Genomic DNA, 18,645 nt, shown 5'->3' on the forward strand with positions numbered 1-18,645 from the left:
TTCTGACTGACTGCGATGCAGCACTAAACACGTTCACACAAATTTCCCTCCGGGTGGATCGAGATTTACCTTCTCATTCCCACGGCCCTGTTCAAGCCGAGAACAAAGCCCCTGTTGTCAGAGCAAGCGTGGATACATAGGAATAGCAGAGAAATCAATTCACAGATCACTCATTAAAAAGCTGAAACAACCTCCGGGGGGATCAGCTCTCATCAGCCTCTGGCCCGGATAGGACATAGTTATAGATGGAAGAACTAGAACCAGAACCCGTTTTGTCTGAATTAAATCCAAAGTGTGAAAAACGTAACTGTCCCCAAATAACAAAAAACATAGAGACTACTGAGCTATATGGATATTTTCATACCCGCAATACTTGGGTGATAAATGGATTAAGGGTGAAGGATTAAGTATAAAATACCCAGGTTTTTTTCGGAATGGTGTTTTGACATGTGGAGCTAGGTAAGTCTTTCCTCCACTGCTGCAATGCTTCATTCCAAACTCTCATCCAGATTTAATTATTCAAAGAAATAAATCATGCAAATCCTCAAGTACAAAACAAGTTGAGTAAAGAGTTTGCATTATATTTTGAAGGGCTCCTAAGTGAAGAATAAATACATGCAGAAAATACAAAAAAAACCCTTTTCAGTAGGAGAAAAATGTGTATTTCTCTGATTACCTGAGCATCAACAATACATTAAGTCCGGTAAGTAATAAATAACATTATTGCCTGCTGTGCACAGATCCAAGGTTCACAAACATACGCCACCTAAGCCACCAGTCCCATGTGTTAGCTCTAATGTGAACACCAGCAGCCTGGACATGGAGTTGAGAATGTACACTTTACATTATCGCGCCCAATGGTGTGATATAGTGTCGGCCTATGAATACCGTGTCGGTCAAAGTGTGCGAGAAACAACTTGAATACTTCAGCGCATCTTGTGACTGATCTGCCGTGAAAATGCTTCGCAGATTAGCGTGCTGTTGCGAATTCAGCCAGCGCCTTCTCCACCACCAGTTCTCCGTCCAATTGAGTCTCAGTGGAGGCAGAGGGACAAGGTGTGAAATGAGCTTTGGTTTTTATATCACCATCCCAGCCAGCAGGATACAGCACTCATTTAAGGGATTCTTCATTGTCCGGTGATTAAGCATTCCTTCGGCTAAGACTAAACATTGGACTATATCTGGTGCATAGTATTATGTTTAGTGGGCGTGGAACATGTCCCCCCGTAGCTATGAAATGGTGCTGAATCATCTCTCCCAATTCCTCTGGGATGGGTTAAATGCAGAGAATTGTAATTTCCCCATTGTGGGACTAATAAAGGCTTAATTATTATTATTAATATTGACTTGCTTGTAGCAAATATATAACAAAGACATGAAACAAAACAGATCCGCCAGTTTGTTTGCTTAATTCAATTTGCTTGTTGAAGTGCATGTTTCCCCACAAGTCACTAAAAAGTGTAGGATTTTTGGTAATCATATATTGCCTTTAATAAATTTGCCAGTCACTGTTGTCTCTGTGATCATTTTTGCTGCACTGCGCTATAACTACATGTAGCCTTATTATGTTCCATTATGTTATCACAATGTAAGAATTTGAAATATGATGAACAAGAGGGAAGACATCAAATTAAAAATGTTTGCAGGTACAAGAGTCAAAGACAAACTGAAAACTCCCCTTCCACACACACGCACGCACACACACGCACGCACACAAACTGCGTGAAACACCATTCAAACAACCTCTAGCCCTTTTCAGAAGCCATTGACAGCCGAAATCCCTCTCATATCCTTGACTGTTTATGCAAATTTTAAAAAAACATATTCAAGAGAAATACCTAACAAACATTAACTTGCAAAAATATGCAACATGTCCTGAAACCATTTCCTTTTTGGGGTTGAAAAGGGGATCTTAACTTCACAGCAGAAAGGCCCAAAGCAACCAGTGGGCACTTGGCTACTCAGGTGTTCCTCTGGTGTAAAATTAAAGGAATAATTTGCCATTTTGGGAAATATGCTTATTGGCTTTCTTGCAGAGAGTCCTATGTCAATCATAATGACATATGGTGATAGTGATGACAAGTCTCTAAGTTACTTTATCTGACCAAGAAATAGTCCGGCACACGACCCCCTATGAAACCACATTAGTTTAAAGGTGCACTTTGAAATATTTTGTCACCTTTGGACAGAGCTAGGCTAGCTTCCTGTGTTTTCAGTCTCTGTGCTAAGCTAGCTGAAACCATCTGCTGACTCCAGTTTATTTAACATACAGATATGACAGTGGTATTGATCTCTCATCTCACTCTCTGCAAAAAAGTGAACAAGAGTATTTCCTGATACGTCAAAAGTGTCATTAGACAACACATACGTGTCGCCAGAAATGTTCTCTTTTGCGCCTGTAACCACACCCAACAGTGATATCACAGTGCACTGACACACCCTGAAGTACACCTTTACAGCACTGCAGGCAGGTGAGAAGTGTAACCACAGGAGGTCAGCAAAAACAAGATTTTCAGCTGCTGTTCAGTTGCTCTTTAAGGTAAATTTGTGCTATACTGAGCAAGCTTACTTTTCCCCCCTTTGAGTATTATGCATGAGGATAACTTGGTGTAATATGTTAGAAAAGTCTGAGGAGGGTACATGGAAGTGTTAGGAAAGTATTCATGGTCTCGGAGAGACAGATAAAGCTACAGTCAGACTTGACACTCCTCCTTAAGTCGGTGAGCAGCGGCAGAGAATGGGATTTTCTCTATAGTGGGTGAGGAGCACATCTGAGTCTCCGCTCCCCCCTCAGCTCCCTGTCCCCTGAGCCTCAGCCCTTCTTTGAAGATGGAGTAAAAAAAAAAGTGTGTCTGTGTGTGTGTGTGTACTTTACAGTGCCGAGACGAGATGTCTTAAGGCTTTCTGGACTATTATCTATTTGTTTATGTGAATATGCATGAAATGTCATGGGATGTTTGCCTGTGTGTCTCAGTGTATGTATGTGTGTGTGTGCTCTAGTGCGCATGTTTGCCAGCATATAGTATGTTAGTATTTGTGTGCGTGTGCTAGGGGTGGCGAGGATGGGAGAAATGGAACGAGGAGCCGAGAATGCTGCTTCCTGCTGTGGCTGCTGATTGTCTCTGCTCTTCTCTGATAAACGACAGCTCTCCCTGCTGTCTAATCCCTCATACCAAAACAACACACACATACAGATTTCCCTGAAAGGAAAACTGAACAAACTTTTATGTTTACATAACTAGCAAGAAAAACTAAATTACCAACTTGAACTTTTACATAAACTTACAGAAAGGGCTCCACTCTGAGATTTTTGTTTTGCATACAGACACAACGATTTGCTTATTCACACACAGACAAACATAAAGTCAGTGGGAATGATAAGGGCTTAGGTAAATGAGGGGCGGCCATATTTTAAAAAAGCAACATTCAAGAAAATAGCAGAAGCACAAAACAAAGCAATTATGTTCTCTGAGGCTAGACACTCTTTTTGGTACACATTGCATTTATGTTGTAAATCACACAGTCCGGCATTCTGTCTCTTTCTCTTTCTTCTCGTCGCACAAACTCTCTATACTTCTATAAACTCTCTATATTTCTCATAAACTGCTCCCAGCAGACCACATGACCACATGACAATAATAACATGACAATAAAAACCTGTGCAATACATTACACATTACACTGTGCAATAATAGTTAAAAAAGTTAAAAATAGTTGAAATAGTTTTTTTTTTTCTCTGTCTGTAAATATAATATTTCAGTTATTGTTGTTTTTTCTACTGTTTTTTTTTTATTGCTTATTTATAATACTTGTTTTATTTTTATTTTTCATTTTTTATTTTTTATTTTTTAGCTTGTCTTCTTCTACTATGTCTCTTGTGTGCACTTTACTCTACGCTGTTGTAAGCCTGCAAATTTCCCCGCTGCGGGACTAATAAAGGATTATCTTATCTTATCTTATCTTATCTTATCTTAAACACAAAGGCATAATGCCACTAAAACATTTCTTACCGTTGAGTTAAAGCGCAGGTGGCAAATGTTGCAGGAGATAATCTGTTTCTTCTTGAGGGGCTGAGGGACACCAAATGTGTGGTTGATCACTGCCTTCTGGACAGGGTCCATCTGGGGGACAGAAAGAAAAGATCAGTACAAACCACATCAGTTCTTTAAGATTTTATTTTCCCAAATGAGAAATGTCTGTGCAGCTGACAACTCAGAGGTAAAGCAATTCCCCAGATGGACAAGATTAAATCTTCAGTGTGGCCATCCTTTTTTGATATTTTGGCCATATAAAGAAAAATAAAAGGAGTCACAGGCCAAACAACAGTGAATGTGTAGTTTTTAACCAGTTAGCAAAAATAGGCAAATATTGTTTTTTGTTCATGGCACACCTAAATGATTTAGCTACAGCAGAATGTTATGAAGAAATCATTCAGTTTTTTGTGATAAATGGTGTCAGTCCCTCAGAATAAAAGAGGAATCGTATCGTTCATGATCCCACATTTGGCACCGGTGTTGAGAAATATATTGAGGATAGATGGCCAATTACTTTTCAGGGATGAAAGTTGGCTAGCTAAAACTAATGCAGTCTAATACAACAGAGTGTCTGTCTACCTGTGACAGCTGAGCAGGTTTATTGCATGAATCTGGAACAAATGAAAACATCACCCAGTAAATTAGCATGAGGTTGCATGACCCTGTGATGTGAGGGGAATATCTCAGTTTCAAGGACAATGTGCGAAACTCAGAGCTTTGTGCGTGCATGGAGTAACTTGATCAGTGGGCGTGTTTTATTTTGTTACTTATTATAAAAGAGAAAAATCAGAAGTGCATTTAGAGTGCCGCTGACACACTTCTTATGACACACTAGAGGAATAACCAGCTAGAAGAAATAACCAGCTCATAGAGGAGTGGAGAGGCCTACTTTATATATTAAAAATAGTGTTGCTATAGTTAGCTGTCCCAGCAATCGGAAATAATGTGACTGGAATAAGTACAAATGTATGTATATTCACGCTGATTGTAATGGTTTTCAACAAAGGATGGCTGCTTTCCAACTGCTTCTACTCTTTTCTGCTTTATTGTAGTAAATTAGTATAACAGTGAGCAGGCAGACAGAAACATCAACAGGTGCAATCAACAAGCCATCAATTAAATTCAGTAGAAAAAAGCAAAAATACTTCAACATTTACACATGACTTAGATAATCCTTGACCAATATAAAGAAAAACACAAACACTGTGTGGCCCATTGCCTAAAGATGATCAGTCATCAGTTTATACATCGACATCTCACATAAAGAAGGCCTCGCTTGAGAAGGTCTGCAGTTTAATGGCAATAACACTGATGATATTACTGCTCCCACACAATTTCTTCATTATTCGTCAAACATTTCTATCCTATTTCGATAGGAAATGTTTGATGTTTCAAAAGGTTTTTTATAATTTTTATAATGATAATAATAATATATATATATATATATATATATTATATATATCTTTTTTTTTGCTTTGAAAACATTTATTTACAATGTCAATGCATTGACATTTAACACCTATGGTCCAACACCCACAGATGTTTCCTCTTATTAGTTTAATTAGACCTCTTCTCAGGACAATGGGGGTTTGTGCACAATGTGCTTGATGACCATCTCCCTCAGTATTTAGTTGCACCTGTTAGTTGGGACATAGCCCAATTTTAACCTGGGAAGAGCTTTACTCATATGACAGTTGCATACTCAGTATTGTTTTGTATAAAATATATTTATTGTACGTGTGCTGTTGCAACAGTTCCTGATTCTACTCAAGTGAACTGATGGATAGCATCTGTGCCTGCTATATTTGAGTGGCCTGAGAGCATGACTTTATAAGCACCTATGCATGTCTGAGGGACTATTGGTTTTAATGTCACTTTATTGTGCACCTGAGTACTTTTGTGTGATGCAATAAAATTGGAACAAAAACATTTTAAATTTCAGACGTGCAAATCTCTGGCTGTTAGCTGTTGGCTCTTAATTGCAGACACAGTAAAGACAGGAGACATTCTGCTGGTGTGGGATCCTTTTTGCTGTGTGTGACTGGTCACTGTGTTTCGATAGTAATTGAGATGTGTGTCAGATTCACTCTTCACTCATGCATTGCAGGCAAGTAATCATCAGGGTTGTCCCTGCTCTCACAGGGTTGAATGTATTAATAGAGCTCCACCTTTTTTAATTAGCATCCAGAACTCAAAAATGGGGCCGAGCCAAGATGGGCCCCATGCTTACAATGCACTGGTGTCCAGGATAGAAATGGTAACAATACTGAAAACATGGCTTCTAAAAATTGTTCCTCCAAAATGAAATTCAATTGAATTGTTCAATAGAGAGTTGCACCCACCCAGAACGCAGGAATTTCTGTAAGTTTAAGGAATATTCAGAGATCTTCTGGTGCCTATGATCTTTGCTGCTTTAACAATGCTGTTGAGATGTTATACTTCTGCATGAAGGGGTTACACTGTACCTGTGCACATGCTCTGCCCAAAATGTAACTACACCTCAGGGCTACAAGCGGCAATGGTAGGGACTAAAATAATTCTGTTTGGTCAGCTAAGGTTGCTTGTATTTTCTAATCAACGTTTTAGATTTTTAACGGTAACTGTGGGGAATATTATTCAAGCGTGATCATGTATCATACATGGTGTGGTGATATCAGCTGTACCTACACCACAGGCCACGCTACAGCTTGTACTTAAACGTAGTTAGAGTTCATTGTATCCCAGTTATGTGACTGTCTAATACTTCATGAGTCAGTATAGCCCAGAGGGAAGTGTTTAGAGAGGGTTTTGGGCAGACTAATTCAATTTTAACTGTCTGTGAATAGACTCCAGACAGTCCCAGAACGGCATACTATAAACAGTCGAGTGAAAGCCGAGGCTTCATTAGAATGACTGCATGCCACAATGACAGCTGATTTCATTGTGGCACCCTTCAGTGTGGTATCATATATAACAATCATCTTGGATCTCTCCCCAGGCTGGCCCAGGGCCTGGCCCAGTCCATTCCTCTGCTCGCTTAGCAGAACGCTGACCACAGAGAGAGAAGTTCTCACACAGAGTTAGACCGCTCACTGGCTCCGCACCGGGGGCACTGAAGACAGCCTCAGTTGCCCAGAGATCAAGGAGTGTTGGTGTATTGATGGTAGTCAGGATGGCCCGCTGCCTTGTTTCTGATACACAAGCCTGAACAACATCAGAACCCTTCGAACCACACAAAGAGTTCTGCCATGTCCAAGGCAGCTGCCTCCTCTGCAAGAATGGAGTCTGTTTACTACAAGTAGGCCAGGTGTGGGAGGGAATATAAACACACCTGACAATGAAACCTTCCTGCTGAAGGTATACCTCTCCCTAACGGCTATCTTTGCCTTTGTTGCTTTATTTTGACCTCTTCTGCGTGACTCAAAGCCACCTCTGGGAGCAACTGACTTTTCCCTTCACCAGCCAAAGCCTGACCGTTGAAACCTAGCTCTCCCACTCCTGCTGCCCTCCGCCCACCTTAGCAGGGCGGCCTGCACACAGCTATTTGTTTTAGGAACTGAAGAATGTGCCCATTGTCCGTCCGCAGCCATCCTGAACCGACTGCTATAAATGAGTCTTTTGTCCAAGCCCTCCGTCTCCCTCCTGGTGCAGACAGAACTTATCCTGCGCCCAGGCGGCTGAGACCGTGATGGGGTTTCATGGTAGGTAGAAGGAAAGAGGGAGAAAGAGACACACAGAGAGTGGAGGGGGAGGGGGTAGGGGGATTTAAGAAGGGACACCAGGGGAACCGGAGGATATTTAGTTTTGGAGACAGGTGCATTTATCTTCCCCCCCCCGCACACGTAAGAGACAACATGTGCCTTATCAGGGCTAGGAGAACCTGGGGCTCTCTGTTGAATGGACTATGTGATTAATGCAACAGCTGCGCCATCAGACTGTGTGTTATGGAGGGTAATCATCTCCTCCCGGGACTGAAGCGACACTGATTTGATGTTATTTTCACAGTTATCATAATTTCTGCATTCTGGTTTCGGTGGATTTCACGTCCTGCTGCGAGTTGTATTCTATATAATAATGGCTGAAAGACTGAATATCATTGCAACTCTGCGGGTATGATTTTCTGCATTCATGAATATTCTTCTACAATAAAGGTTTCTAATATGACTGCTTTCATTTTTTTTCTAATAAAGGTAACATGATGCCCCCCAAAAAACGGTACAATAACAATATATTAGCTGTGGGTTGCCACAGATTGTTTATATCAGACAAGATAACGGCTAGAACAGAACTGCACGGCCAAGACGTTGGTCTGAGAATAAAAACAGCAATTTCATCACTGAAACATAAGCATTAGACAGACAAAACACTGACCTCCACCACTTATATAAATACATGAGGCTGTTAGAGAAAAGAATGTTGCCTTTTGCTGCCAGGCATGCTCAGTCCTCCACAGGGCAGGGCGGCAGAACAGATGAATAAACTGCCTTTCATAGAGCAGGTTGGAGACCCCCTACATACACACATTCACGTCATACAGCCCACGTCTATCCACCCCCTCACACATGCAGCCAGCCAGTTGTCTGTGTGGCCCTACCTCTCTCTCTTTATACTTTTCTTCGCCTGGTTTGAAAAGGTGTAAAGTGTAGGCTGCAAAGAAAGCTGAGGCTTATGTTTCATTTTCAGACCACGGAACGTGCGATGGTTTCACAGCGTGCGATGAGTTACACAAACACACACGAACCCTCATGCACAAGCACACACACATAAAACTAGGATCAAAGAAATCAGAAGTGCCTACACACACACACACGCATACACACACAAAACGACAATGGATAAAGCGCTGGTAGGTAAAGGATCAAAGATACAGGCTTTTAATTCCAGGCACAGAGGCAAGGTAAGCACCGAACAGTTTGCTGCTGACGCTTGAGACAAAGTTATAAGCGTCTCATCTGTTGAGATGCTGATACTGAGCTGGCAACTGGACTGCTCAGAGGTGAAACGCTGCTTGAATAAATATCAGCATCCCAAACTGAAGGAAAAGCCCCTGCAGAGAAAGCGGGAGAGTTAACGGGCAGTATTTGAGGCTAAGGTCTGGCAGAATAGCGTTAAAGACATGGTTTTATAGCCCAGTTTGTCTTTATACATTTTGTATACATCACTGATCATGATGTTGAATATTGACATAAAATTTATGAAGTACGTGGGTCACAACCCCGACCCATTAAATTAAGGTTGTTCATCGCACACAGTACAAAAAGTGTTAACATGTTTGTTGGGGGTTCACATGATTTTTAATCGATGCAGATGCAACCTGGAGCAAGATGAGAAAAGATAAAATGTTAAAAGATATTTTGTCCGTCTCTGCTTGAGACCTTAGTTGTTGAAATTCCTTGTGGATAGATTAACTTGCTCCACTTTATCTTATCGCTATTTTCCATGATTTCAGGTGCCAAAGAGCTATCGCACTCACCGTGTTAAAGTTCGGGAAGAGGCTGAGGGGAGAGGATCCATTGAGTCTGAAGGGCAGGAGGTGTTTGAGGTCGAGCTGAGGCTGCAGAGGCCGTCCCGGGACGGGGAGGGAAGCCAGAAGGGGGCTGCCCTGGGCCGACGTACCTGGACAACACAAAAGAGATAGATGTGAGAAGTTGAAAAACAAACGGGACATTTTAACACAGGGGGCCTTTTTCTGTCCCAGTGTGATTGTAGAAGTAGAACTGCGATGATAGCTTGCAAAAGGTCAGGTGCTGTGCTCAGAGGAGGCCTGACTTTGATTTATTTGGTACCAGAGGCACCATTACACCTCCAGCTGACATCCAACACACATTGTACAATCAAATGTGTGTGCGTGTGGTTACGAGTGTGCATGAGCATGTATCCGGGACAATACGGTGTGTGTGTTTCTCTTATAATGCAGACAATAGAAGGTGTACACGGGCAGTTTTGCTGGAGACTCCCATCACCCCAATTGCCCTGGCTGATCCCCCAAGGACAAGCCACCAGTTCTCATGTACACACACACACACACACACACACACACACACACACACACACACACACACACACACACACACACACACACACACACACACACACACACACACACACACAAACACATCATTTAATTACTGATTTATTGGCTAAGGAAAGGTGCCTGTGCGAGGGGAAGATGGGAGATATCGGATTTCAAATCGACCAGGGATGAAGAGATTTCTAATTTTCCGCTTGGCTGCGTTTCAGTGGACCAGTGTGCTCACCGGTGCACAGGCACTTATCCCAGCACCAGGATCAATCATCAGTGTCAGCTGCAGGTCACCGTGGCCACACCAAAGTATGCCTATCATGTGAGCCCCCTGCAACGCCCACGCACGCACGCACGCACGCACGCACGCACACGCACGCACGCACGCACGCACGCACGCACGCACACAGTGAGGTGGTAATACTTGATACTTGACGTGATAACGCACACCGCAGACAAAAAAGCAATCACTGACCCTACAATAATACCAGCGGCTTAGAAATACAGAAGATTGGACAAAAAGAGCTTCTTCTCAGGAAAGAGGAGGGAGATTTCAGAGACAGATGGTTGGATAAAAAAAGGTAAAGGTAAAGACAGAAACAATGGTGTTCATGAAACTGGTAATATATAAATAGCATAGGAGTGCATCATGTACGATACTACTTTCCTTTGTTGAAATAGTTTTAGAAATGTTTTAGAAATGTTTTAGAAATGTTTTAGAAATGTTTAATGTCAAATGGCCAGCTGTGTTGCACATGGAAATAGATTTTGTCTATTTTATTAATGGAAATAAATGCATTTTCCATGTAAAAACCTGTTCACAAATACAACTCGATTTTGATAAACCCTGGATTATGTTGAATGCCAATGCTTTTTCATTCATTTTGAGATTAATAAATTGAGACACTTTGTTGCGGCAGACATATCATAAATAACTCTTTTTCACTGCTTTTGCACGTACATTTGGGTATCTGGCCTTCCAACCCACAAATTTAGAAAAAAGACAACGAAGTCAGTTGTTTATCAGTTGTGATTCAACAAGGCATTCAGATTTATTTTTTTCTTCATGTCACATGCAGGCTCATTAGAATATACTGCCCCCATCTTAGTATCTCTACCCAAAGACTTGAGATCTACCTTTCCGAAGTAGCACCATATTTCTCACACAAGCCAAACAGAGCAGACCGGGGTTTTTCGGTAGGTGGGTTTAAAGAGACAGGCACTAAAACCTAGCATTCCAAAGAGAGGGTATAATCAGACAGACAGTATGGAAATATAATGTCTTTTGAACACTAAAGCATGTGAATATGTTCCACAACGAGCCCAAAATACAAGTATTCACCTGAACATTAGGATGATATGTCTCCTTTAAGGTTATGAAAAGATACTGGTTTAAAAAAAAGCCAACTTTTCTGTTGTAAGGACCATGGAAACCAAGTGCACTATGCACCCATCCACCAACACATACTCTTTTGTCCTCCAGGACACACTCTTCTCTCCATTGGCTCTTAGCATAATACTTAGAAAGACTGCATGGACTGGATGAAATATAGAGCTGATGGAGCCCAGTCAACAAAATAACTAACATATATAACTATAACATTTTGTGGTGTATTTTTGTTTGTTTGGCATATTAATAGAATTTTTTTTTTCTTAGCATTGGTTTCAAGGTTGTGGTGGGATGACGATACTGCTGTATGGCCTGTGTGAAGTGCAAACAGAGTGATAGATGGGAAAATCTGTCAGTAGTCTGGCCCATGGCTTTCTGCGGCTTGGCAGGATTGGCAGCCATGACGCAAGCTGTATGGGGTGGATGGGCTGAACAACTCGAGCTCTGAGCATATGCTCCTCAGTGCTGGGCTCAGGCCTGCCTTTGCCATGTGCGGCTCTCCTCTGCTGTATGTCTGACACCCAGAGAGATGCAGCAAAGGTTGGACGCAGGCAGCCTACAGACACGTGGGCAGCAGCCGGCGGGAGATCGCTCTCACACTCAGCGCACATACACATTCACACAGAAAACAAGGAGCAGCCGAGTCTTCTCTTGGCAGGGCTATCAGAGAGAAAAGCTGGGCTCGCAGGGAGGACGGTTATCAGCTGATAGTGCTTCCCCACCTCTCTGTGACTCCCTAGGCAGCTTATTAAATCAGGTGCTGGCTGTTTGCCTTTTTGGATAATAACATTGCCACGGAGGCACAGCCCGAATCCAGGCATGTTCAGCAGCGAGCAAAGGCGTGTGTGTTTACGCTTGGCTTGCATGTACTAGACCAGTATCACATAAACGCATACAAACAGAACTGCCTACGCACCTTTTCAAACAAATAGCTCCCAGGGCAAGAAAGAAGACAATATAAACACCGTCACATAACATGCACACACACTTGGCACATATTGTGTGTGATTCTGGTAGGAGTACACTTTAAAGCAAAGCAACATACATGTGTGTGTATGTGCAAGGAGGAAGGATGACTTATTTCAGCCTGCAGCCCCTGATAACCTCCTTCTCTCACAGTGCGTCATTTTACACTCATTAATGTGTGTGTGTGTCTGCACATGTGTATGCGCATGTGGTTATGTGCACGTATGCTTTTTCTGTCCAGAGCCATGTCAGCGTCTAGGCTCAGGTTTATTTACGCCTCAGTTGTGGTCCAAGGTCCAGACAACCACTAGCAGTTGAGGCAAGGCCTGAAACCAAATGTCCAGCCTCATTCTCTCTCTCTTCCAGATGACTTTGCTAACAGATCTTACTGTCTCCGCCAGTCTCTCCCCAGGCAGGCCTCGTCCTACTCCTCCTCCAACCATCACAACAACGCATTCCTCCTTCTCATGACTCACTGGGCTTGGTTACACAACAGCCACCGTCACATCGCATCTATTCAAATGTTTGTGTGGTGCATCTGAGCCATAGAATTTCAATTATTTTCTTCTTGCAAATATGAGAAAATAATGGATTCCAACGTACACAAGCAAACATACTGAGCCTTCCCTCTTCATTCCTCTTCTCCTCTCACAGAATTAGCCATTCAACATTTAGGCCTTCTACTGTAATTCTCTTGTCATCGCTCCAGTGCTCCCTTAGGTTTCTGACAAATTGCCTTTTCTCACATCTAAATACCTCCGCCCTGCCTCCGTGCTCTGCGTATCCCTGCAAAGTGCTGCTGAACGGCACAGGAAGGAGGAAAGGAGAGGGTCGGGTAGGAGAGAAAACTGCCTTTCTATTTGTGGCCCAGTATAATTATGTGGGATAGATGGTGGCACAGCAGGGTCTTGGAGTTGGTAGAGTTGATCTCCACCTTCATTTTCCTTATGACTGTTATAGCCTCTCAAAAGATGTACCACGGTTCCGATATTGCTTAAAGTAGATGCCATTTCGAGAATTCGAGTCCTCAAAAAAAAGACCGGTATCAGTTGTTTGGGCAAGAGCCCGAATACGACAATTATTTACGCTCAATTATTGACTGTATATGCAAAGTGGACATAGTCAGCTTGATGGCACCCATTGGTTTGTGGACTACAGCTTTGAAGCCTTGAGTATGGCATTTTGGCCGTCACCTTGTGTTTTTTTGGTAACCAGAAGTGACAAATGAGTGTGTACAACTAAATGCTGAAAAATAATTGTCCAAAATGTTACAATCATCTTTCATGAACTGAAAAAAAAACCACTATTAAAAGGATAAAAATTTCTGAGACTAAAACACGAGAAACTCCCAGACCGCACAATGCCGTTGTAGCGACCTGTCAATCACAAGGTAGCCCTGCCCTAAAGCATAATTTGCTTTATGTTCTATTTTACTCTAAATGGGACTGCTATTTACTAAATGAGCACCATGCTGTTTTGAATACGTTTTTAAACTAGCAATTGAGACCATAAACTCATGTTGACAATGTTTAATGAGGTAATAAATCAAGTGAGAAGAACGATCATTTCCTCATAAACTTTTGATGGCCATTTGAAAAAATGTTAGTTTAAGGCACTTCCACATTGGCTTTACTTTTCAGAAGCAGAACTTGCCCCCTGGTTCGAGTTACAAAGTCCTCTAGTGGCCTAAGTTATTATGACGAGAGGAAAGGAGGGACTTAGGTGAAGTTATTATGGAGCAACGAAGTCGACTTAGAGAGAAGGTCGGGGTTGGTGGACGGCTATTCATTTCCTGTTCTTTGGGCTCAGGTCTTTTCTTCAAAAATGTTCACCTAAAAAAAATGCTTCAGCTTATTTTTCAACACCTAGTTTCAATAGTTGTAGACTTCAGTATGACAGAACTCTCTTTGTCGTCATCCGTGGTGCACAGAGAATGAAACATCATTGAAAAATCAAGGACACTGTATTGCTGCTAGCGATGCGCCCTTGTGGATCCCTGAGGACAAGCATGGCTTTGGCTATACTGTTCTTATAAAAAAAAGTAAGGCTGCTGTGTTGAGGTAGAATAACATGCAAGACCAAGTCCTTAAACAAACCACAACAGAGAGAGGAAACTTTTGTTTAATGGTGAAATCCTTTGTGTGGTTTTAAAATTATACAACAGAGGAGTTGGCTGTCTCATCTAGATTATGTGTTTTTTTGTTTCTTGGTAAAGTGATTGCGGGTCGAAAAGCTGTTGATTATCGCAAAATTTAAGGTCATTATTCACCACATCTCTGCTGCTCAGCTGTGAGTGCCTGCCTGCTGGGTAACAGTTGGACTGTCAGACAGACCTTCGCCATCAGGCCTCTGATCTGATTATCCAGCTGTGATAATGAATATCTGCACATCTAAACTTGAATATGTTGAACAGGGAAATGTGCAAGGAAAATTGCTGACCGGTGAAATGATGAGCACTAAGTGCAGGCACAATGTGAGCATAATTACTCTGCACCATGTGGATGATCCTTTCATCAGTTGCCAAGTACACATAATAACCTCTCTTTCTGATGATGTTTAGTGCAGTCCTCATATGCCAGTACCAAATGTGCATACACATGAGTCCTGACACGCACACTCAAGGGTCATAACACGATGATGCTCATTGTGCATCTGCCGCACTGTTGCCACGTTGTTTCACCATCCCCCAGCCACCCCACGAACTTCCCAGCAGCCGCTGCCCTGCCTCTGATGGGACTGGATCTGACAGAGCAGGAAGAGCCGGCAACTACAACCCTATGCATAAATATAGAACTGGAGCCTTTTAGTAACAATAACCTGACCAACAGAGGCTTTTTTTTCGACCGAGGTATGAAATAACCCAAGACATGCTATGCATACAAATGGCTTCCTCACACGCGCTGCGCCTGGAAATTGTAAATTGACCTCATGGTGTATTAAAGACTCACAGCCGTTTGAGGGCATGAAATGACATCGCACTGCCTCTGGATGTCCAAATGTACTCCACTGAGAGACACAGAGACAGACAAAGAGGGAGGGAGAGAAAAGTGACTCTTAACAGCCAATTAGCTTCCCCTTGATCAGGAGGTGGTGTGAGGGCCACCGTGGGAACCATTATAGCATGGAGGGAGAACATTAGGCACAATCAGTTTTAATTAAAACTGCAGCTTTTTATTCCGCTCCGTCCCCAGCCGTACCTACCTCAGTTCTTTCTCTCCACTGCTCCTAATAATCTGAAGACCTGAGTTTAATAAACTAGGGTGCTACAGGACCGATTAGATGAAACAGTGCAGAGATAATGAAAGAACTTCAATTAGCCCCCAATTAAACCAATTTGATTGGTTCAGTTGCATGAAACATGCAAGAATTATATATTTCTCTCCAACTGCAGTTATGATCTGATCATGATGCATACAGTTATTCTAAATAGGAGAGTCAAACCTGGAAAGTGGCTAAATAAATATATCACTCAAGCTGCTTTTGCATTCAAATGGAGCTTTTTGGAATTTCTTTTGTCTGCGAGCCACTTTCCTGTTTCCAGTAGAGAAATGTTAACTATTCTCAAAGGCATGCAATTTAGAATTTCCACAAAGAGCCCTTTCATTTTACCCTCCCTCCTTTCCCTCTCTCGTTTCCTCACCGTAAAGCCTTTAAAGTTGTTTATTTGAATCATATTTTTTCTTTTTTTTTTCTGGGTCACTCAACATGCCGTGCTAGCAGCACTGTGACTGTATGTTGTGTACTGGGGTGTGTAAGTTAATGACTGTGTGTGCTGCACATGGCAGTTTGTATTCCGATCTGTGTGCAGCAGACAGATACAGTTTATTCGCTAAATATGTGCGAGGAATATTTGAGCAGAACGTGGGGAGAAGAATTTATAATAATTATAATCCAAATGGTAAAAATGTTGGCTGAGCTATTTTCCAGCAGATACTGGAGTCAATCTCTAATAACATTGTGAGGATTTTTCTTATGAGGATTATATTTAATCATAGGACTTCCTTTTTGCGACCCTTTTTCAAGGTAATCTGCTCTTTAAAAAATCTCCCATATGTAGTTGTGCCCTCCTTTCTCTTCCTTTTCCCAGGTTTGCAGGAGGTGGCAGATTGCTCCATGTGGCCTGATTATATGCATGGCTAAGCACAGTTTGCCCCCCCGACTGAGAATAGAGCGCTCTTAGGAAGGGAGATGACTTCATAACTTTTCTTTCACATGCAGCTTTAGAGGAATTATACAAAGTCAGACACTGAATCTGTCGAGTTTAGCTCTCAGTCACCCCCAAAATCTCACCTCTACTCGGGCAGGCTTCTGCTCTCTTGCTGAGTCGGGTAAATTTACATCATCATTCTAATGCTTTGTTAATCACAGATGACACAATGAGAAGAAGTGCGATAAGAGCCCAGCAGAGCCCTCATGCAGCTCCATCACAGAGTGGATAAAACTCTATAGAGGCTGGTTTACAGCTTATAAATCAAATATGACCTGACATTGAAGTTAAAATGGGATCGATATTCAGCCTCCGGCTTCAGCTGTGACGCTTCCTCATCAGAGGAAGATATCAACCTTTGCCTGTTACCCGCATTGATAAACAACAAGGTTAAAATGTAATTATTGGAAGTACTGTACACTGAGAGTGGTAGATCAAAATGACCCTGAAATCACTGTCTGTTTTCTAATGTTTCTCAATGTAACACATTGACATTAATAGTTGGTCTTTTGACATGAAAAGATAAGATTCGAACAAATAATTCCTAAATTCGCCATTTTACCTAAAACTACAGAAAGGAATTCAGCTGTATGTTTGGGTCTACATTGTTTTGCTCAGCAGTGAGTCGTGGCAGTCCGGCGGTGGTAGCGGGACCTCATAGAGATGCTTCTTCTCCCGGGGAGTGTCTATAATGAGTTCTGTCAGGCAAGCAGCGAACAGCGCGTCGCTACCGAACCCAACCTGAGCAGAGGCAAAGCCCATCTGTCAAGCTGAGACGATAAGCCCAGAGCCACCCAGAAACAAATTGCTCAGCTTCCCCACTGTGAAGCCCTGCGAGGCAGACGGCCACGGGCGGGCAACAGAGATGCTCCTTACTCCTGATGCTACACAGGAAAAAAAGAGGACGAGAAGGGAAATATCAAACGCATTAATCTATGCAGATGGCGCCGATGGCCAGCCATTGCTCTGCAGAAGCAGCAGCTGTACACAGAACTTCAATGTGACAATAAACAGCAAAGGAAGAAGAAAAAAGATAGGAAATAAGAAAAATAAATTTGTATTTGCTTTCAAGCCTTAGGGTGAGCAGCTTTATTATTCACCCACACTTTCTTAATCTCCTCCCTTTTGCTTTGTAAAGATAATGACAGCTGTCGGACCTTTCCCTCTGGGTAAGAACAAACTTTTATAACACTCTGTTGAAAAGGTGGGAGATGATCAAAGCCAGAAAACTATGACAGTTTTAACATCTGTCTGAGTGAGTCAACGTTGGCATCATCCTTATTTCATTATGCTAACTAACACTTCCATCTTGCTGTGGCATGTGAAAAGACAAATAAACGAATTCAAAGCCATGCCAACACATATGCAACAACCCAGGGCTGCAGGAATTCTGCAGGAGTGACAGGAACTCAGATGTGGTTCATTTCCTCAACAAATTGAGTCATTTGTGGAAGTGGCATTAAGTGCAACATCGTTTTTTACATGAATAAATATCAGGCTGGTCGACCAAGCATCACACAGCCATCATGCCAACTGTGACAGGTCATTATAAATTGATTAGATATGGTGGGCGAGCTGGGCTGGCAGGATCTTTGAGAGAGGGGGAAGTGGTGAACAGGAGAGAATAATCACAAGACAGAGGTTGCTTTCTAATTTTAAATCCTGAGCTGATGAGTAGAGAGGAGCGAGAGATGAAAAAACACTCACTCAGACACTAAGCTGGTTACGGGGATGTGAAGAATGTGAGATGAACACAGTGGTACTATCCTCTTCTGAATTTCTTCGAATAGTGTATCACAACATAAACAACAACAACAAGAGCTCCTTACAATTAATGGATCATTTACACTCACACTCTTACGGATTGCAGGCGAGAACATTCCCTTTATTTGTATAAACGACACTAGAAAACTGCTTGCAGAGAGCAATGCACTGTGCATTATTTTTGCATTATTACATTCATTTTTATGCAAAAGAACTCCTGCTTAGCAAGTTATATTTGCAGCAAGCCAGTAAATTGCCTTTATAGAGCAGATCTTTTTTTCTT

General features: G+C 42.2%; 1 protein-coding gene across 1 annotated transcript in view; it reads right to left on the bottom strand.

Moving 5' to 3' along the window:
• The window catches only part of znf385c (zinc finger protein 385C), a 38,044-nt gene that overhangs the window by 11,540 nt on the left and 7,859 nt on the right, over nt 1-18,645 (bottom strand). The window contains exons 2-3 of the mRNA XM_054607427.1: nt 9,487-9,629; nt 4,011-4,121 (exon numbers count right to left, since the gene is read on the bottom strand). Of these exons, the coding sequence (XP_054463402.1) occupies nt 4,011-4,121; nt 9,487-9,629 (254 nt within the window). The remainder of the gene's footprint in view (nt 1-4,010; nt 4,122-9,486; nt 9,630-18,645) is intronic.

This window comes from Anoplopoma fimbria, chromosome 11, assembly GCF_027596085.1.
Source record: "Anoplopoma fimbria isolate UVic2021 breed Golden Eagle Sablefish chromosome 11, Afim_UVic_2022, whole genome shotgun sequence".
Classification (NCBI taxonomy): Eukaryota; Metazoa; Chordata; class Actinopteri; order Perciformes; family Anoplopomatidae; genus Anoplopoma; species Anoplopoma fimbria.